The 22,647-nt window shown below is 46.3% G+C and overlaps 1 protein-coding gene across 3 annotated transcripts in view; it reads right to left on the bottom strand.

The window, feature by feature from the left end:
- The window catches only part of MTMR14 (myotubularin related protein 14), a 48,704-nt gene extending 26,348 nt beyond the window's left edge, over window positions 1–22,356 (bottom strand). For all 3 annotated transcript variants that reach the window (XM_004368302.2, XM_004368303.1, XM_023737340.1), the window contains exons 1-7: window positions 22,043–22,356; window positions 20,020–20,168; window positions 12,361–12,469; window positions 6,301–6,376; window positions 5,927–5,987; window positions 4,277–4,399; window positions 2,932–3,005 (exon numbers count right to left, since the gene is read on the bottom strand). In XM_004368302.2, coding sequence (XP_004368359.1) covers window positions 2,932–3,005; window positions 4,277–4,399; window positions 5,927–5,987; window positions 6,301–6,376; window positions 12,361–12,469; window positions 20,020–20,168; window positions 22,043–22,198 — 748 coding nt within the window. In that variant the 5' untranslated portion in view covers window positions 22,199–22,356. The remainder of the gene's footprint in view (window positions 1–2,931; window positions 3,006–4,276; window positions 4,400–5,926; window positions 5,988–6,300; window positions 6,377–12,360; window positions 12,470–20,019; window positions 20,169–22,042) is intronic.
- Window positions 22,357–22,647: the final 291 nt, after the last annotated feature.

Raw genomic sequence — 22,647 nt, 5'->3', positions numbered from 1 at the left:
TGTTTTGTAGTTTTCTTTGTATAGGTCTTTTACATCCCTAGTCAGATTTATTCCTAAGTATTTTATCTTTTTAGGGGATATTGAAAATGGTATTGTTTTCCTGATTTCCTTTTCATCGTTCTCCTTATTCGTGTATAGGAATCCAACTGATTTTTGAATGTTTATCTTGTATCCTGCTACTCTGCTGTTGTTCTGCAGAATTCTTGGCCCATTTGTTTTGGTGCCCAGAAGGAAATGCCCACAGAACACTTCTCATTTTCAAGGACCAACTTAAGCCCAAGTTAGTTTGATATAGCTAGAACTGACATCGTCACAGTTCCTGTCTGGGCTTCAAAGTCACTGAAACCCCTTCAATGGTATCAAAGCGAATTTCATGATACGGTTTGGGTAACAGTAATTTTCTTTTCCTTGTTACGTAAGTAACACAGGCACATTAAAAAAATATTTAACAATGTTTATCAAGTAAGAAATCTTTCTCTCTATCCCCATTGCACTTGAGTGTGCAATGCCACTTGCCCCAACCCTACCCCAGCTTTTTGGTTTTTCTTCATCTCTCTTTACTTCCCCGCCCATCTCCTGCCTGCTCCCCACAACTAAAATAAAACTTTCAAATGCAGTACGTAAACATTTTGAGAATAGGAAAAAATATTGACAAGACGATCTTATCACCTCACCATTTTGCCACATCCCTTCTAACCTTTCTGTTTGTGAGCATTTTTCCCCTTTACATAGTTGAGATTGTACTATAGATACACTTTTGAATCCTGCTTCTCATCTTAAGCATTTTTCCACTTCCAATAGTTTAGGCATTTTTCTATGACTGTGAAATGTATCATTCTGTCAATGTTGTATATCATTTATTTAATCATTCTGGTTAATGAAAACTTTCCAGTATTTTGCTATTATAAATAGACATTACAGTGAACACCTGCAGCCATGTAGCAACTGCATTATGGTCTGATGACAGATTACTAGAAGAAATGGGCCAAAAGGTATTATTAGCATTTTGGGGTTCTTGTAAAAAGCTGCCAACTACAGCAGAAAGGGCACTGGCTAGTATCTTAGCAGTGGTATTCAAAGTTCCAGCAAAACTAATTTTTCTAAACCAAGTCCTATTTGGACTCTAAATATCAACAAAGAAAGTGATGCTCGGCCCATCTGGCAGCGCAGAACTTGATGGTTGGTGCGAGGGCTCCGTGATCTGTGGGGCCCCCGAAGCCTCTCCAGGGAGCCAGGAGCAGTCTAAAACCAGTCCTAGAGCTCCCCAAAGGCTCTGTGCAGACACCTGCGGCTGGACACTCCTGTGACAATGCAGCTCTGACACTGTCAAGCCCACAGGGGTCAGGGTTTTCCATCATCACTATCGTCTTCATGTATTCATAGTGGCTTTTAGGGAAGAGGCTGCCTGCCTGAGCCTTTCTCCCCACCCATGACCGTCATGCCCACTCCCTTCAGCCTATAATGTCCTGCACATCTATTATGGATGGGTCTGATGCTCCACTCTAAAATAAGCACCATTATCCTCATTTTCTGGAGGATGAAACCGATGCTCAGAAGGGTTAAGGCACTTGCCCAAGGACACACAGCGCTAGAGCTGAGATTCACACCCAGCTCCTATGGCAGCAAATGCTACACTGGCAATAGTGAAGAGAGACGTGCGTGGAGGCCACCGAGAGAGAGCCAGATCGTAAGAGCTGTGCTTTGAACACCTCATGACATGTCATGAGGACACCCTCTCCCCAAAAGGCACTGGATGAACTTGCAGTTCTAATGAGGAGCTGGCCTCCTGGCTACACAGCAGCCTGCTGTCACCAAGCTTGCCCTGGCTGTTAGCTATGTGGCTCCAAAAGGAGAAGACAAGATCCAACATACAACTGAAGGCAGATGTTGGTGCAGAAAAAAAGAAGAGCTGTTTCAAGCAAAAGAGGATACTCCCTACTGTCTGTTGACAAAATCTTATGCTGATGTTAGGCCCCCGGCCCCCCTTGCTGAACAAGCAGGGACCGTCAGAGAGCATAAATGCTACACACTGGACTACAGCTTTCATACTTACTGCAAAAAATACTAAGGAGCCCTGGTTGCACAGTGGTTAGGCCCTCAGCTGTTAACCAAAAGGCTGGCAATTCCAACCTACCAGCTGCTCCATGGGAGAAACACCTGGTGATCTGCTCTCATAAAGATTACAGCCTAGGAAACCCTATGGGGCAGTTCTACTCTGTCCTGTAGGGTCACTATGAGTCGGAACTGACTTGACAGTACAACAAAAACAACGCCGCAGAGAATACTGCCCTGGCCACAGGTTGCATGCGCTTTCGTGCACCAGAGACAAACACAGCTCTGCGGACACCTAGTGCTTCACAACATACTGAGGCTACTGAGCAGTTACTGGGGACAGGGCAAATGTATGTTCTTCCACCACAGAACAGCCTCGCCAGGGGCAATTCCCATCAAGAACTTGATCATGGCAGGCCATACATGCACAGGTTCACGTCCACACGGCTAGAGCATCACGATTAGTTTCTGACACAGGGTACTAATAACGTCATTTTACACTTAAATAATACCTTCCATGCACAGAGCACTTTAATATACATGATCTCATCTAATCTTCACAACAAAACCCTGAGCTAAACCTTTCTAAGCTCCAACACCTGAGAAAACTTGAGGCCAGAGAAGTGAAGTAACTCACTCAAGGTTGTAGCTAGTGCGTAGAAGTGCCAGGACTCAATCCCAGGACCCGTGCAAGTGGAAAGCCCTTCTGGCACACTGTCATACTCTAGTGTGAGAGCCTGTTAACTCTATGCTGACTGACAGAAGCTGCCTCTGGGAATGCTTTTGGTGCTGAAGTACGGAAGGCCTGTGGGTGGCCTCCTTGTGTCCCCCAGTCCTCGGAAGCCTGTCCTTGACTAGTCCCTGAAAAGAGCTCCCTACCTGGATACGGGATGGAGAGGAGAGTGAAGTCGGCATAGCGCTGGGCTTTGTCCACCTTCTCGGAGGAGGTTACACTACAAGACAGGGACACAATGTGTTACGGCATCACAACACACACATACACACACACCATCCCCTCAGTGAGCATTACAATAACTTAAAATAAACTTCCTGCTAAATAAGCTAGTCTTCAGAGTAAGAATGATTCCCTTCAGTAGTGCTTATTTTGAACAATTATGAAATCTAACTTCTCTGCCCCCCACTCTAGCTCATCAGGCAAGAGAGCTTGATCTCCCTCTAATATTGTGGCAGACCTCAGGCAGCACCTAAAGCCCCACAAATGAGGCCACACAGCCACTCTGACCAGGAGGGTGGACAGCCCCTCCCTTTCTCCCCATTACAGTCTTCTCCAACATTCACTGAGATCACCTTCCCAACAGGGTAAACGCAAAGCATCTGAAAGGGAAAACCTTGGCGCTATTCTGACAGAAAGGAGCCGTGGTGGTGCAATCATTAACCACTCGGCTATTAACCAGGAGGTCTACAGTCTGAACCCACCAGCCGCTCCACAGGAGAAAGATGTGGCAATCTTTTCTTGTAAAGATTTCAGCCTACGAAACCCTATGGGGCAGTTCTACTCTGTCCTATAGGGTCCCTATGAGTCGGAATCAACTCGATGGCACACAACAATTCTGACAGATGAAGACAGGGAATAAGGGAATATTCATATAGCTACAAATAGCTGAGCTAGGACTTCAGCCTCACTATACCTTATTTTTAAGACTACCTCTTAGGATAATTAAATATTATATGTATATTTTAAAAAAGCATTAAACATGTTGGAAAAAACTCCTATAATGTCATCACTCTAACCCAGGTTTCATTTAAAAAAAATGTTTGCCCTATTATATGAAGATTTGGCCCATATATGTATTTTTATAATAGTAGTCACAAAGTACTGGGTAGATGTTGATTTTTTGTTCCATTTTAAGAGACTCTAATCTACTAGAGATGGAGCGTAGAACCAGGGGAAAAAAATAAAAAGGCATCTAAAAGAGAAGCAGTAGAGCACTTGAATTAGTCTCGTGGCTCCCTCAGTTACTAGAAGTACGACCTTGAGCAAGTTACTTGACCTCTCTGTGCTTCAGTTTTTCGTCTGTAAAAGGGGGACAATGGCACCTACCTTCAGGGTTGTTTGAAGATACAATGAGAAGATGCACATGAAGCGCTAGACACGAGGCCTGGCACGTGGCAAGCACTCAACAACTGTTATTTACTACCACTCTGTGTCACAAGTCTGTGGGCACATCACCTCCACCGCTTCCTTGTGTGTGCCTGTACTTACTTCATGCCAAACTTCACCTTCTTGTTCTCTACCATCAGGTCACAGATGTATTTGACTGACAGGTACCGAAGCAGCTTGATGTCATGGCCTCTGACCTTATCAAAAAGATGCGTGTCAGCACTTCTGAAATGAAGAAGAGCCAGAGGAGAAGTTACACAAGTACATTCGTTCAGAGAAGCTGGGGGGCAGGGCTGTTCAAGGAGTATGGGGTCACTGGCAGGAACTCCTGCTTCTCTTCTCCAGAAGCCAGAGGGAGAGCCAAGACAGGCCAACTAGTTTCAGGAAGGATGCAGAGAAGGTGACCTTCTAAAAGATTACCCATCTCTCTGGGACATATTTCAAAGAGAAGCAATTTGCAGCCTGGAAATGGGAAAGGGCTTTTTGGCACTGCTTGACATTAAGCCAGAAGACTCAAGATAATCTCAAAGTTCTGAAGAGCAGCAAGCTGGTGGCTGATAGTGTCTCTGAGCTCCATCAGCAGTTTATTTCTCTCTACCCCACTTCCCCTTTCCCCTAGCTTATGACCAGTTTTAGCCACATGACTTGCTCATAACCTAACAGACTGAAATTCCTGCTGAGAGATGGACTCTTAGAGCATTTTATCAACTGATTGCCAAACACTAGCAAGTGAATTCCATCTACTTAGCAGGCCTATGAAGCCGAAGATAAAGTTCTTCTAATCCCCACGCTGCCCTTTGATTGGCCGTGCAGATACAGGCAAAGTGGAAAGAACAGACAGTCATCATTGTTTTTTAATGCCCACTGCTCTGGTGTCCAGTGATACCCTCACTGAGCACAGTGTATGCTGCAGAAGACAACCTGGCAGAGGCAAGGCTGACTCATTTTAGAGGGAGAGCTGGGCATTCCTGAGGGCAAGTGTGAGCCACTGCCCCGGAGCTAACAGGCAGACCCTGGCCCAGGCAGGCCCCCTCCCTGCACTGAGTCTGATTTTGGGCAGCTGGCTTTACTAGGGTGCTCGTGTGCATTCCAGGGATGCTTTACACCAGTTAAAGATGTTCACATGGTACAAATATTTTCCAAAATATCATACGGTATTGTTTTAGAAACAGGGTAGGAAGAGTGCGAACCAGCCCGTTTCTCTCCCTTACAGAGGCTCAATGTACTCCTTTGTATAGAGCTCTTACTTAGGGCCCCAGTCACGCAGCTGTGAAACTTCTAGTCTCTACGTTCCAGGCTAGACTGTCTGTGTGCAGGCAGAGCCGGTAGCCCCCACCCTTTGCCCTGGCACCAGGTGCACTGTGCACTCTGGCAGTAAGGGGTCAACACCTCACCGCACAAGGGAAGCTCTGTGGGCTTTCAAACAGATACAGATGTCTGGGCTCCGTCTCAGACCTTCTGTACCAAGGCTGCAGGAACGAGGGAGCAGGGGGTGGGGGCGCGGGGCAGTGCTTCTGAGATCCTGCTGTGCAGAAAGGACGAACACAGACTACTGCAGGTATTTAATAATGTCAGCTTTGGTGTGAGGCTACCACTAGACTTCAGCAACCCTATTTCCAGGGCGTGGGCACGGTGGACAGAAGAAAGGAGCCATCTACTCCCCTGGGACAGTGAGGAGCACACACCATCAGTGTGAAAACAGCCACCCTGGTCAGACCACCCACCCCTAACTCCCAGCGACCCAGCACTGACCGGAGAGCGCAGTCCTCCTCCGTGACGTCCTCCGCATCTGCCCAGGCATCATCTGCACCCCCTGTCAGAGAAGCCTGTGTCAGTGGCTCCATCCAGGGGCCTCCCGACCAGCTTCCACCCCACAGTGCTGAGGTGGGCTGGGACACCCTGGTTCCCCCTTGAGGGGCGGCCACATGTCTCTTTCCACCCAGCAGCTCTCTTTACCCAGAACATCTCGTGTGAACGCCCATCTGTCTCCTGGTCCCTGATGAAAGGGAGGTCCTAGTCTCCACCCTGCTCACCACCACCCTCTAGCTAGGCCTCCGTGGCAGTGGGCGGACAGTCTCTATCTGGGTTCTTGTTCTCAGTCCTAGAGGATGCTGCTCGACATTCACCTGAGAAAATATAGTTGTAGCCAGTGCGTCCATACAGCTCCCCCCATCCAGCCAGCGTGGCCGACCTGCAGATGTGCTGGGAGAGAGACAGCATTGTCAGGGTCAGACGGCTCTCTGAAGTGTACCCGCTGAAGGAGCAGCTAGGACTCCTCTGACACTTCCAGGTCAGCATAATGGGTCAGGAGTACCCCCAGAGCTTTCTCAGCAGCAAGGCTGCAGAAGTCAGTCTGGAGCATTCCTAGAACCTAGCCCACAACCTCTATCCTGGCACCAGAGTCACTGACGGCAGCAGTGGGAGGCGGCGGCTGTTGTGTGAGCACCGCGTGCCAGGCACAGCACTGTCTCCTAACACTCACCCTCTTGCTGGACAAACACATCAGGTAGAAATGCCCAGCAGCGTTTCTGCAGTTTCACAGACGAAGAGCAACTGGTGCAGGGAGGTTACGTGATGCGTCAGGTCACACAGGAGGGGGAAGGTGGGCTAAGGATCCAGACCCACCAACCTCCCCAGCCTTCTGCTGACTGCTACTTGGAGTCATGCCGTCAGCAGCCAGTTAAAGATATGTTTGGGTTGTCTTTTTTTTTAAAGAAATCCTATCTTCTCTCTCTTCCTCATCAAGGATATGAAGTAACTATAACTGTGGTTAAATATTCTTTTATTATTTTCACCATCATTAAAGGGATCGGTTTGAGGGTTACAATTCCAGAAACTAGCCCACTGGCATGAACATCAATATCCAGTTGTAAGGAGGCCCCTTTGAATAAGCTGTGTGTCATGCGCTCCAGCAGGGCTGGGGGATGAGAGGACATCCCTGGTGGTGGGTAAGCACCAGAGCAGCCAAAGACAGGGTGTGACAGTGGGGCTGGGTGGGAAGCCAGGAGTGGGGACACTGTAAGGTGACGGGGGTGGAGTTCATTTCTGAATGGGCCACACAACCTGGCAATGTAAAGTGGGTCCCTGGAAGACTGCAGAATCAAAGGAAGGGGTGTGAGTGGGAACCAGATCCTCTAGGGCAGCAGCAGCTTGGGGAGGGGTGACGACCTGGATATAACTAGGGGTGGTGTGGGGTGGTTTTTCAAGGCTGGGGCGAGAACCAGTTAGTGGAAAGACTGTTCTGGAAGCCTAAATAGAAGAACCAGCGTTGGGATTCCAGGGGTCTAGCAGGATGCCCTATGGTGGAGGCTGCTTAACTTTTCTAGGTCTAAGAACACTTCGAAAATCTGATGAAAACTTTAAACTGTCACCAGAAAAAAAAATGCACATCATGGTTTACCTACATTTCCAGGGGTTCCTGGACTCTCCCAGGTGCACCCATCCACTCCCAACCCTTAGGAGCCATTGCCCTCCAAGGAACGAGGAACAGCGAGATGGAGTGCCTTAGCAGAACGTGCCAATCCCCAGGCTGAGGACCCCTAAGACTCTGATGGTAAGGGGAGGTCTGATTGCCAAGGGCAGATCAGAACAGGCAGCTATCCAGCTTGCTGAAGTTTTGATTACCATGCTCATCCATTCATCTAAGCTGCTGGCACCCAAACCTCTCCTTTGCATTTTTTTCTGTTAAATTTTTTCAGAGCAGCCACATCTCCCACTTTGGCTGCTGAGCTTTGAGACAGATTCTGGAATTCTTTTCAAGGTTCGGAAATCTTTTGCTTCCATTCTTCTCTCAAGTCCCTTCTCTCTGTCCTTGTCTTTTTCGTAACCAAGGCAGCTAGCCCTGGGCCCAGCAGGACTTGTCCAGAGTCACAGAGGGAGGGAGAAAGCTATCTGCCAAATCTCCAAGTGGGCACAGAACTCTGCAGAAAGGGCCCAACCTGCCACAGAGTCCAACACTGGACACCTGCTCCTGGGCACCACGGTCCCATTCCTAATCCATCACTCCGGCACTTTCGGCTTAGCTCCTGACTGAAAAAGCAACATCTACTCTGAATGCTCTCCATTTCTCTAATTAGGTTGTTGTTACTGCTGTTAGGTGCCGCCGTGCCGGTCCCAACTCTTAGTGACCCTATGTACGACAGAATGAAACACTGCCCGGTCCTGCGCCATCCTTCACAATCGTTGCTATGCTTGAGCCCATTGTTGCTGTCACTGTCAATCCATCTCATTGAGGGTCTTCCTCTTTTTTGCTGACCTTCCACTTTACCAAGCATGATGTCCTTCTCCAGGGACTGGTCCCTGCTGATAACATGTCCAAAGTATGTGAGACGAAGTCTCGCCTTCCTTGCTTCTGAGGAGAATTCCGGTTGTACTTCTTCTAAGACAGATTCGTTCGTTCTTTTGGCAGTCCATGGTATATTCAATATCCTTTGCCAACACCATAATTCAAAGGCATCAATTCTTCTTTAGTCTTGCTTATTCACTGCCCAGCTTTCACATGTGTATGAGGTGACTGAAAACACCACGGCTTGAGTCAGGTACACCTTAGTCCTCCAAATGTTATCTTTGTTTTTTAACACTTTAAAGAGCTCTTTTGCAGCAGATGTGCCTAAGGCAATGCATCGTATGATTTCTTGACTGCTGCTTCCATGGGTGTTGATTGTGGATCCAAGTAAAATAAAATCCTTGACAACTTCAATCTTTTCTCCATTTATCATGATGTTGCTTACTGGTCCTGCTGTGAGGATTTTTGTTTTCTTTATGTTGAGGTGTAATCCATACTAAAGGCTGTGGTCTTTGATCATTAGTAAGTGGTTCAAGTCCTCTTCACTTTCAGCAAGCAAGGTTGTATCATCTGCATATCACAGGTTGTTAATGAGTCTTCCTCCAATCCTGATGCCCCGTTCTTCTTCATATAGTCCAGTTTCTTGGATTATTTGCTCAGCACACAGATTGATTAAGTATGGTGAAAGGATACAAGCCTGACGCACACCTTTCCTGACTTTAAACCATGCAGTATCACCTTGCTCTATTCGAACAAACACCTCTTGGTCTAAGTACAGGTTTCTCACAAGCACAATTAAGTGTTCTGGGATTCTCATTCTTCGCAAATGTTATCCATAATTTGTTATGATCCACACAGTCAAACACCTTCACACAGTCAATGAAACACGGGTAAACAACCTCCTGGTATTCTCTGCTTTCAGCCATGATCCATCTGACATCAGCAATGATATCCCTTGTTCCACATCCTCTTCTGAATCATGCCTGAATTTCTGGCAGTTCCCTGTCAATGTACTGCTGCAACCGCTTTTTTTTTTTTTTTTTTTTTTGGGAGCAGGCTTTAATTCTACTTGCAAAATGGCGTTCAGCAGAATTTGCTAATATAGTAGTCAACTTTGGCACAAAGAACGAAAGTGGCTAACCTCTGCTCCCCACCTCTTAAGGGAGGAAACGAAGAGAAAGATGAATTGCCCCAATTTTGATTGTCTGAGAGACAGGTAAAAGTCTTGGGGGAAAAATGGTATGGGAGAATATCTTACCCTTCAGTGCTTGAAATGGGTTTTGAAGGAAGGAGGACCTTCACTGGCAAACCATTACTTAACACACCTCCCCTTCCCCAACTCTACAGAGCTAAGTACCTCCAAAGCAGGGTTGGAGATAAACACTGCCACCATCATACAAGTTAACAAGCACCACAGACCTCTAGGGAAGACACTATTTTACAACAGAAAACCCCACACTTCTGCCCTCTTCAATTTCCCTCTCAATTGTCTGTTCACACAGCTGCCTCCCGTTTCTCGCTAACCGAGAACTGTGAGGACAAGACTGTCTTCTTCATTCTGGTGTCACTAGAACCTAGCACAGGGCTCAGCACTGCTTTACCCAAGAACTACCCGAGCTCGCACTTACAAGTGGGTGCTCTGCTAGGTGCTGAGAGTACAGCACTAAGACTAGGCCTCTGCTCTCAAAGGGATTCCAGCAGAGAGGAAAGGACATTTACACACGTAATTACAATAAAATGTAAGCAAGTTAACTATTGGGTAAATTAACCCTGACTGAGTCAGAGAAGTTAAGAGGTATGAAATGGTACCATACTGCCTGGAGAGGGAGCAAAGGAAGAAGAAAGCAGGATTAACTACGAAGTTCTCATGAATGTTTAAGAACACCAAAGACTTTTTAGACTAATCCTACACAGTAGCCACTCATTGCCATTCCTCTGAGACCAGTGGGTTGAGGGCTCTTGTCTCACAGGTCTGCCCACCATCTGACATACAGCTCCACCCCTAGACTAAGCCCCAACCATTGGGAGATGTTTAGTGAAACGCATTCAAAGAAGTTCTTTACTAATGATCTGCAGACCACTGAGAGAAACCAGATTCGACACAGTTACCCAGGTCTCTGAGCTACAGGACTTCTCAGGGCCTCTACTACACGTCACTGTACTTTATGATTCTGGAGACTGGAGGTTGGCCAAATCTGGTTTGAATATTTCTCATGCTCATTTGACAGGGAACTCTTTCCACAAGCATATCCTTAAACTACTGTTCTATGGAACACACCTTGGGAAACAGTGGTTTGGATATTTCATATGTTAACTTCCTAGTGACAAGCACTGTGCTCTGGGGTAGCAGTGGTATTCAAACTGAGATTCCTATAACTTCTAGGAGCATTAACACTTTCCAAAGGGAAGGAAGAACAAATGGCTTTAAGAGATCCATTTCTAGGACACTCTTTCTTAAAATCAATCTGTCCAAGGAAGCCTTCTGCCGAGTCCCTTGTCTACCTCCCCTTTCCCAATTGCTTGTCTCCCATTTTACAGAAGAAAAGCACACTGAGGGACTGAAGCAGCCCTCAGATCTCTCCTTCCCCGTCCTGGAACCCTGACCACCAACCTGGATGCCTGCAGTGATGTCTGTAAACCCCTGTAACTACAGCACCACGACCAGTTCCTGCACCTAAGGCACTCAGCTGCCTGTGAACCAATAAATGGATTGCATCTTTGCCATTCCCTCCTCCAGGCACCCTCTGCTTTAGCCACTTCCCCTGCACTAACCTTCCCAACAATACTACTTTCGCTCTGTATGTCCCTGCTCAAACGTAGTGGTACTCCTGGTACGTGCAAATACCTCAGCTGGCTTTCAGTCACCTCCATTCCATCCCTGCCACCTTCTGGTCCAGTCTGGTCCTCCACTGCAGGCAGGCTCAGTCCTGGTCCTCTCTCCTTCCTGCTGCCATGCCTGATCCAGTACTGCATCACCTGTGCAGCATGCCCTCCTGCCCCTTCCTGCCAACTAGCGTTCCACTTGGCCTCCAAGGCACTCATACCAAGTCCTACTCTCTTCATGATGCCGTTGGTCTCTCAGCCCACACTGCTGTCCCTCTTTGGGGACTCCTCTTACACTTAAGAGTTAAAACCACACCATGTGACCCCAAATCACAGTGTGCTATGCTGATGGTGTTTTGGGATAAGAATGATCTAGGTTCAAATCCCAGCTTTCTAAATGAACTTGGGGAAGTTATTTAACCATAGCCTTTGCTTCCTCTGCAAAATGGAAACATTACTTATACCAAAAGATTATAACAAGACAAGTGAAATGAGACCATATTGAAGAGCCCAAGAGAAAAAGTCACTAGAATATAAGCTCCATGAGGGTAAGGATTTTAGTCTGCTTTACACACTGACGCATGTCAAGGTCTGAAACAGCTCCTGGTATGTAATAAGCACTCGATAAAGTCTTGGTGAGCTATATGACTGAAAGAATGAACAACCGACAACGTATCAACTCCCTTAATTTAATCCACACCATAAATCTTTTAAGTATGCATGATTATCATTTCCATTTTATCCAGAAGGAAATTGAGGTCCTGAGAGACTAAGTACTTGCCCAACGTCTCACATTCAGGAAGTAACAGAGGCAGGATCTGAACCTAGGCAGTCTGGCTCCAGAACACAAGAAGAGGTATTTTTGTGGGAACTTCCTTTCCCTGCTTTGTCTCGTCCTCGAAGGCAGTGTCAGAAATTGTTGGCTTCTCTGGCCTGCTTCCGACAGCACCAGGCACCCAGTAACCACCCCACACTCTGCAGGCAGACGTGGAGAACATGAAGACCCTACACTTTGCATTAAGGCAGTTACCTCAGAACAGAGCCTCAGGGAGTGTGAAGGACATAGTATGGACCTTACCTTGCCCTTGAACAGGATTACTGGACACACAAACCGTCCTCTGCATCTGGCCATTTTGCTACGGTTGATGAGGTCTTGCAATTTGCTCACTTGCACAGTGCTCTCAAACCTAACACACGGGAGAGAGGGGCAAGTCAGGTTGGCTTCTAAGTAGGCATCTTGTGTATATGTGTACACACACACTCCCATACTAGGGCTATGTGTGTGTGTGTGAATACTCATTTGAAATTTAATACTGTAATTCCTAAATTCTAGATCACTGATATATTGAGTTTTTCAAGGAAAGAAAAAATGTTATACTATAGGTATTACATTAAGTCATCCTGATTTCAGAATCTTTAGGTGGAAAAAAAAGCTAAATCGAAGACATGGCATATAAAATATAGAAATACACATAGCAAACTGAACGTGGATTGTGTCTAGGGTGTCCAGTGTTTTACTCCAAACCTGGAGACCCTCTGGAAATGGCAGGATCATTTTTATGACGAGATGAGCTGAAGGTCCATGTTCCACTTGTCTGTAAGCCCTCTGAAATCTCACCACCACTTCAACTATCTTTAACAACCTAAAACAGACAACAGGGCAGGGAACACTGGCACAAAGGAGGGGAAAGAATATCTGTGGCATTGAGAAGCTTAGTAGTTAATGCACTGGGTTTGGTTAAGGGACTCCAGAAGAAAGAATCAGTTTTAGTAATGAGCTCCAGCAAATCACACCCACACCAGACGACACTTCCCTAAAGTAAGGCTCTACTACCCTTGCAGGCTTCACCCACCAATCCTTAGCAAAGGCCCCAAGTCAGCCTGTCAGAGCTTCTGGCAGCAAGGGAACCAAAAGGCTAGGAAAGTTAAAGAATGGGAAACTATCCCATCTATGCAGAGTAACCTAGTGGAAGGAGGTGAGACACTCATGTTCGCTCCTTAAAAGGGCTGCAATTTCAGGCCCAGTCCTCAAGGGATTTAAACCTTCCACACCCTAACCCTCCTAGGGATCCGCTGTGTTAATGCATGGCATTGCATGTACACATGCACACACAGAGTTTCAGAAAGAGTAAGGCAGCAACTCCCACACACCTGTGAGTACACCTTTTTAGGTGTATCTGGATGCCACTGGGGTTAATAATGATACATTTTTTAAAAACTTTGCTGAACTCTTTGTAGCCTTTTTATAGGTAGGTATATTCTCAAGCCAGCTACTAAAATTACAGCTACTAACAGATGGGGGTCTGAAGTGGTCTTCAAATATAAGTTAAAACAAAAGACCAAATAATGGACCACAAATACCACAGCCTCCACCAGACTGAGTCCAGCACAACTAGATGGTGCTCAGCTACCACCACCGACTGCTCTGACAAAGGACCACACTAGAGGGTCCTGGACAGAGCTGGAGAAAAATGTAGAACAAAATTCTAACTCACACACACATACAAAAAAATCAGACTTATTGTTTGACAGAGACTAGAGAAACCCTCAGAGTATGGCCCCCGGACTCCCTTTTAACTCAGTACTGAAGTCACTCCTGAGGGGTCATTCTTCAGTCAAAGATTAGACAGGCCCATAAAACAAAATGAGACTAAATGGGCACACCGGTCCAGGGGCAAGGATGAGAGGGTAGGAGAGGGACAGGAAAGCTGGTAATGGGGAACCCAAGGTCTAGAAGGGGAGAGTGCTGACATGTCATGGGGTTGGCAACCAATGTCACAAAACAGTATGTGTATTAATTGTTTAATGAGAAACAAATTTTCTCTGTAAACCTTCATCTAACATACAATTAAAAGGAAAAAAAGGACCAAAGTCCATTAAATGGAGAGAAGACAGTCTTTTTAACAAATGGTGCTGGCAAAACTGATGGCCATCTGTAAAAAAATGAAAACAGGACCCATACCTCACATCATACAGAAAAACTAACTCAAAATGTATCAAAGATCTAAATATAAAATGATAAAGAACATGGAAGAAAAACAGAACAATGCTAGGAGCCTTAATACATGGCATAAATACAGTACAAACCATAACTAACAATGTACAAACACCAGAAGATAAAACTAGATAACTGGGAGCTCCTAAAAATTAAACACTTATGCTCACCAAAAGACTTCACCAAAAGAATAAAAAGAGAACCTTTTTGACTGGGAAAAAACTTTTGGCTACGACATATCCAACAAGGGTCTAATCTCCAAAATCTACAAAATACTTCAATACCTCAACAACAAAAAGACAAATAATCCAATTGAAAAAATGGGCAAAAGATATCATCAGACACTTCATTCACCAAAGACATTCAGGCAGCTAGCAGACACATGAAGAACTGCTCACGATCACCAACCATTAGACAAACGCAAATCAAAACTACAATGAGAATACCATCTCATCCTGACAATACTGGAAGTAATCAAAAACACAGAAAATAAATGTTGGAGAGGTTGCAGAAAGACTGGAACTCTTATGTACTGCTAGTAGGAATGTAAAATGGTATAACTACTATGGAAAATGATATAATGCCTCCTTAAAAAGCTAGAAATAGAATTACCACACAATCCAGCAATCCCACTCTTAGGAATATATCCTAGAAAAACAAGAGCTGTCATACAAATAGACATATACACTCTCAGGTTCACTGCAACCCTATTCACAACAGCAAAAAGATGGAAACATCCTAAGTACCCATCAACAGATGAATGGATAAACAAATTATGGTACATACATACAATGGAATACTACACAATGATAAAGAACAATGACGAATCTGTGAAACATCTCACAACATGAGTGAATACGGAGGACATTATGCTCAGTGAAATAAGTCAATCACATCCAGACTCCTTGAGGGACTGAGTTACTGGGGCTGAGGGCTGGAGACCACGGTCTTGGGGGACATCTAGGTCAAGTGACATAACATAGTTCATAAAGAAAGTGATCTACATCCTACTTTGTGAGTAGCATCTGGGATCTTACAAGTTCGTGAGTGGCCATCAAACATACATCTATTGGTCCCATCCCGTTGGGGGCAAAGGAGAATGAAGAAAACCAAAGACGCAAGGAAAATATTAGCCTGAAGGACTAATGGACCACATGAACCACAGCCTCCACCAGCCTGAGCCCAGAAGAACTAGATGGTGCCTGGCTACCATCACCTACCAGTCTGATAGAGATCACGATAAGAGTCCCAAACAGAGCGGGAGAAAAATGTAGAACAAAACTCAAATTCACACAAAAAAACCAGACTTACTGGTCTGACAAAGACTGGAGAAACTCCCCAAGACACCTGCTTGGACTCCCTTGGACACCTGCTAACTCAGAACTGAAGCCACTCCTGAAGTCCACCTTTCAACCAAAGATCAGACAGGCCTACAGAACAACACATGTAACGAATGTGCTTCTCAGGTCAGTCAAGACTAAATGGGCAACACCTGCCCAAAAGCAAAGAGGAGAAGGCAGAAAGGGACAGGAAAACTGGATGAAAGGACACAGGGAACCCAGGGTGGAAAGGGGGAGAGTGCTGACACATGGCAGGGATTGCAACCAATGTCACAAAACAATTTGTGTATAAATTTTTGAGTGAGAAATTAATTTGCACTGTAAACTTTCACCTAAAGCACAATAAAATTTAAAAATATACGTATACTTAAGTCAAAACAGTTTGATGATCTTGGAAACAGAATGAGGCAGTAAAAGAAGATTTACGCTTTCCATGGTGTATTTTCTGTAAGGTTTGATTTAAGATGTTATTTTTGTAACGGAACATTTTTTTCTTAATTGAAGGAAGGAGGAAGAATGGCAAACTTGAAGAGGCTGAGTGCCTTTTCAGAGTGTCTACAGGGTAGCATGGACCCACCAGGCGGCGCCTAGACATGCATGGGTCACTGAGAACCAGAGCTCTGTCACACCTCCCCCCTCCATTTCTCTCTGAAATAAAAAGACAATACAAAACAACTACCTAACTAAACTCTGTGAGAAATGAGAGAGCACATACAGTTCTGCTCCTGGTATCTTCCTTCCTTGAACACTAACTGCTCTCCTCCCTCCCACCTACTGGTGGCCCCAGGCCATTTCCAGAGATTCCAGTCAGCACCTGTCTGTTACAACTCAAATCCACTTGGTTCCTCCCAGCATTTCCCTCAGAGCTCTAAATGCCTTGAAGCTGTATTTGATTACCCCACATTAAGTCCAGCAAACATGGTCCCAAAAACCAAGGTAGCCAGTTCCCTCTCAGGGGCTCTGGGCTGTCTTTTAATGGAGAGGCATCCCTTTTCTTATTAGGCTAGCCAGTGAATACTGTACTGGTTCCCCAGCCCAAGGAACCAATTCAGTTTCTGTTCTCTTAGTTCCTATTGTTATTTTTATTATCTCTTGTCCCTAGGATCTTTTTATCGCAGTGCTAACCGCTGAGCTGTGTCAGCACATGATACTCATATTAGAATGAGTAAACGCAAACCTATGTTATTTATATTTGTAGTATATACACTGAGGTTTCTGGCAAGAAGTTACCAGGTGGTGAGATTTAAAAAAATTTTTTTAATTGTATTATTTGATTAAATTTTATTTAAACACAAATAAGACTATTTTCAGACAAAGAAAATGCTGTTGTCACATAACTTCCAATGGCAAGCTTTCCCAGGCCACCACCATACTCCCCAAACTAGGTTAGCTGCTCCCACTATGTGCTGCAAAACTTCCTGAAATAAGTGTGCCTGCCGCTAGTATTCAACAGATGCCAGACACAACGCGGGGCTTACACTTGCATTATCTCCATCAGTTCTCGTAGCCCCATTTTACAGATGAAGAATCTGAGGCTTTAATGAGATGAAATCACCAGTCCAAGGTCTCAGGACAGCAGGGATTCTAAGTCCTGGTGGGTGGCCACTGGAGCCCAAGGCCTTAACCACTATCCCCCATTGCCTCACCTGTACTTCTACCAACTCAGTCCTTGTCAATACTTTGTTACTGCTTGTTTAATGGTCTGTGTTATACATTAAAACTAAGGGTGGGGACTTCGTCTCTCTGGTTTCCAACTGTATCCCTGGTGTCTAAATACATGCGTTGGCTGTTCAGATATTCCTATCCAGGCTTATACCTCTAGCTGATGGGCTGAGTTGGGCTAACAGGAGCAAACCACTTCCTAAATTCAGTTCTATTCTGTTTAAATCTGTCTAATTAGTGTTATACTAATACCAAAGCCAGATATGTAAGGAAGCAGACAATCTGATCTCTTCCCACCCAAACATACACATCCTCCCTTCCCTTCAACAAATAGGCACCCTCCATTCAACATCACTTCAACACCACTTCAAGGCCTCACAAGAAGTGAAAGGTAAAGAGACTGATAATTCTTCTAGGGTTAAGGATGTTACACAGAGACTGACCAAGACTATGGCTAGAAAGGTGAGTGAGTTCTTACTACACAAGGTGAGAGATGGTGGTGGTGAAAGAAAAAAAACGTCAAACGGGTGGACATAGCAGAGGTAGGAAGACCTGGCTTTTAACCCCAATCCACTCACTATCTCTGTGAACTTGGGCAAAGGCAAATTACCCCTCTGAGTCTCAACTTTCTCATCTGTAAAATGGGGATGAACCATAGTCTTCACTGAGTTGTAGGACTTAAATGAGCTAGTGTATGCGAAACCCCCATGACCTGGCAAAAAGTAAGCACTCAACCAATATTAGTTTCCTTCTCTTTAAGGGCTACACTGAATCAGCATAAACTCGTTTCCTTCCAGGAAAAGCTGGGGTGCAACCAAGACTGAGTTCCTTAGTATTGCCACTCACAGTGCAGTTTGGTGTCACCTGGAAGCTTGTTGGAAAATGCAGAATCTCTAACCCCACCAGATCTACTAAACCAGATTCTGTATTTTAACGAGATCACCAGGTGATTCACTCCCAGGGCAAGTTTGAGAAGCACCACCTTAGCTCAGCTTACTACCAGAGTGCCACAGAGTAAAACCACCAGGCAGCACTGAAGAAGGGTGGGGAGAAGGGGAAGGGCAACGGAGAAGAGCTTGTGCTCAAAAACGTTACTTTAGGGCTTAGAGAATGTACGATTACCTAGCTTTGAGAAGTGGAGTTAGGAAGAGATAAGAACCACAAACTGGGCCACAACAAAGCCCAATTCTTTAGGCTTAGAGATTCTTGGAGTTCTTTGGTTACACAACCGATATTTCTGTGACCTACGTACATTTGCTCAGCGGACCCCACAACAACCTTGCATCTGAGATGGGCACTCTTTTAGACATTCCCATTTTAGAGATGAGGAAACTAAGGCTTATTCCTTGAACTGCTCTGACCTAGCTCCTCTGCTTGAAAACCCCCTCTGGTTCCCTACGGTGGGTCTTGGGCCTCAGCAGATAGGACTCATCTCAGGAGCTCTCTGAGAATGGAGACTGTGATTCAGAGGGCCTGAGAGATACCCTAGAATCCGTAATTTTAATGAGCCTCCAGGGGACAAAGCCACTCTTAACACCCACACACAATCCGCATGTCCACACTCCTCAGCCTGACGATCAAGACCCTATACAAGCTGGTCCCTAAGGACACTTCAGGGAAACTCCTACTCATCCTTCCAAGTTCAGCTCTAAGGCATCTCTAGCACGAATCTCCCAAACACCACCACACTAGACAGAAATCATCCATTCGCCCAGCCTGCCTACAGCAGTGCTTCTCAAGCCTTAATGTGCATCCGCATCACCTGGGTGTCTGGTTCTGATGGTGCCTGTGATGCTGCATTTCTAATAAGTTCGGGGTGCCCCAAAGGCCATGCTTTCAGCCCCATGACTCTACCACAGCAGTCATCACAACAGCATACCACAGGGCCACATTTTCAGTAGGTGCTGTGGACAACAGCTCCTGGAATCCCCTCAAAGTCAGCAATGAGCAGGAAGATTAGGGGAATCAACCTTGAGATAAACATAAGGCATTGTCTGGAGCCTCACTACCTTTTGTGATTATTTGTTAATGTCAAACAATTGTTACCATTTATTGACTACCTATGGGCCAGGTGCTTTACATCTGCTCTGGTACTGGCTGTTATCTCACATGAAGCACTCAGTCCTTGGTAGGCTTCCAATAAATGGCAGCTCTTATTTCTAATTCTTACAGCAACCACACCAAGCTTGTATTAGCCCCACTGATCATCAGGGACTACGTCAGCTACTTCTCCAGGATATTAATTAGTCCTTACAGAACCACATGAGGTAGACTTACTGATGAGATGACTAAGAGACAAAGAGGTTCAATAATAAACCCAAGGCTGGTTACCAGCCAGCAAGAGGGACAGTCAGGATGTAAACTCATGCAGTCTGACACCAGACCTCAGGCTCTTAAGCACTACATATGGTAAAATGCTCTTACGTGTGTCTTGACACAGCATACCCCCCATCCCACACGCCCCCAAAAGGACAATGAGGTTCAGAGAGGTGAAGTGTGAGGTCAAATGTGTGGACAATGAGCTCTGGGGTGAAGACAAAAATCCAGGGCTGTGACTCTAAAGCCTTCATTCTATATCAGGCTACCTAGACCAATCTAACTCATCAAACCCTCAAGCAAAGATGCCCATAAGTCTTAACACCTGAGGAAAATGAGCCCGCCCTGACCAGCTGCAGCTGTACTTCTGGGAAGAGCATCAGGGCCTCCTGAGACAGGTACACCACAGTCACACGATGCTCACGTGTCTTTCTCTTTCTCAGAACTCTCATACTCCAGGAACACGATGTGCCGGGGGTAGTGGCCACAGATCTCCCCATTCACATTTTGGATCACGCTGTAGCAGTAATCTCTACCAAACAGCTCCAGACATCTCTTCTCAATGCGCTCAACCTGTACAGAGGAGAAAGACCTGAGTGTGAAGAAGGGAAGATCCTGGTGTTCTGAGTGTGAGAATTAGGTGCTGCATGACCTGAAGAGGTCACCGGGAATGGCATGCGCCTCTGTGATTATGATTCAATGCTGGGAGGAGGCATGTTGCTGGGTCACGGGCCTAAACATGCAGTACTTTAACCCATATGTGGTACATTTGGGGCAAACTCTGAACACCTCAACACTGCATATGAAACTGTATATTATTTGGGGAAGAATACTGTAGCTTTCAATAGATCCTCAAAAGGATCCACAATCCATTAAATAGTACGAACTCTTGCTGTGGGTTACTTTAACTGGCACTAACCCATTATCTTGCCTTGGCTCCGGACTGCTCCACATTCTCCAGCTACAGACTAGCACCCAGAAGCTCTAATCAGTGTAATGAGCTGCAGAAAAAGCTGTCTCCTCACACATCATTTACTTATGACACAGAAGGAACGGCTTCCCCTAAAGTAAATTGCTCATTTTGTTCACAGTTCAGGGAAAGGCCCACTAAAAAAAAAAGGCATAAGGCCTGTAACATCTTGAGGAGTTTGTAAGAGATCAAGAACTCAAGTTCTTATTCACAGAAAGGCACCTGGAGAGGTATTAAGGATAGCTGCAGTGAAAGTCAGGTGTAACTTATGACAACCCTCCTCTTTCGGGGCCTATAAGATGGGAAGACAGGTCCAACCAAACCAATGACCTCTCATAGCTACTCAAAAGACCTGAGTCCTTAAAAAGCATTCAGTAGTGGAAGACCAACGGAGGGAAAAAAAAACAACAGTGGCTTAAAGCAGGAATTCTCAAATTTTAAGGTGCATGAGAATCATTCAGAAGCCCATTACAAAACAGAAATTCCTGGTTCCCATCCCCAGATATTGTGACTTAGTAGGACTGAGATAGGGCCAAGGAACCTTTAACAAGTACCCCAGCTGATTCAGAAACAGGTGGTCTTCCAAATACACTCTGAAAAATACTTGGTTGTTTGGAGAGTGGAGAAGCCCCATCCCCACTGAAGTCTTCCCTGGGTAACCCCAGAGACTAGCAGATGCCAACTGGAGTCCCAGCATAGGTAACCTCTGGAGCAAAACCAGTGTTTGGTGGCTAAGATGGAACAGAATCCCACTGGAAAACCTGATGCCAAACCTGCAAAACCACGTGCGGAAGAAGAGATGACAGGGTCAGCAAGACACCCATGACTGCCAGGCAGTGCCTAAGGCGAGAATGGCCTGACCAGCTGCGAAGCCTTCCTGGTCTGTCGATAAGACCAAGGGAAATCCCAAGGAGGGAAGAGAGAGGAACCAAGCCCCGCTCTTGGTAAAGGAACACTGAGGTAGTATAGGCTGTCTTCCTGCTTTGTAAGGAGAGAAAAGGGAAAAGCCTAAGTCACCCTGGGAGGGCAGGTTTATCTCCTGGCTCCATCCTGCCTCATCGCCCCAGCCCCTTCATTCTGATCTTTGACCCTAAGGAATCCTCTCCCTATTTTTATTTAGATTTGGAGACTTTTGCCCAACACTCTCCCCTACCCTACTCTGACCCAGCGGAATAACCTTCCTCAGTTCTTCCTCTATAACCTTTGAACCTGGCTCCTCACCTCTGACCCCTAACCCCCAAACACCTTATCTCAAATCTAAAGGACCTTCTTCCTTGGCTCATTCTGACCCTTGTTCCTTCTTTTGTGATTTTTAAATACAACTCTTTCTCTCCGCGTCCAGACCCCGGGAAACTCTCCTTCCTCAGCGTGTGTACCATTCTTGCCCTCTTCTGACCCTGACTGAGCTCAGTCTTTTCTCCGTTAACTCCCGAAGCCAGGGGCCACTTCCTCCTGCTCATCTCTCCCCTGGGCTCACCTTGGTGCCGCCCATTCCGCTCCCATCCTTGGCCCGGTACTGAGTTCGGGAGAACTCCTCCAGCAGCTCCCCGAGTCCCGGCTCCTGCGGCGGCGGATTGCCAGAAGAGGCAGAGGACCCTGCCGAAGCGGCAGCGGCGTCCCGGGCGCCGGCCATGGCCCAGGCCTGCGTTCCCTTCAAGCGCCCCGCGTGCCCCTCAGCATGCCTTGCCCCAGCCCATGGCGCCCAGGGGCACCCACTCCGAGAGCTGAACCTTCCGAACCGCCTCAGCCGCACTGCCTTCTTCGACTTCCGTCCCCGTCCCACCCTACCGGATGTTTACTAGTGTCCTGACCAATTGGCGCTCGCGTCTTGTGCCCTGCCCCACGACTACCGGCCCACCCCCAACGCGGAGTGATCCTTGCGGTCTCGGGGGCGGAGAACGCGGGCACTTGCCGACTCGGCGTGCTCCACCCCACGGGGTTTCCCCTGGGGAAGCCGGGCCAAACCATTGGGGTTTCTGGGGTGGGGGCGGAGTGCGGGAAGTAGGAAGAAGGAATCATTGGAAAGAAACGGAGAAAGAGTGGAATAAACCATTATCGTTAGGGAACGAGGAAACACTTGGA

The sequence above is a fragment of the Trichechus manatus genome, unplaced genomic scaffold, assembly GCF_000243295.1.
Source record: "Trichechus manatus latirostris isolate Lorelei unplaced genomic scaffold, TriManLat1.0 scaffold00001, whole genome shotgun sequence".
Taxonomy (NCBI): domain Eukaryota; kingdom Metazoa; phylum Chordata; class Mammalia; order Sirenia; family Trichechidae; genus Trichechus; species Trichechus manatus.
The sequence above is the reverse complement of the archived record's forward strand: the minus strand, read 5'-3'. Positions and strand labels throughout refer to the sequence as shown.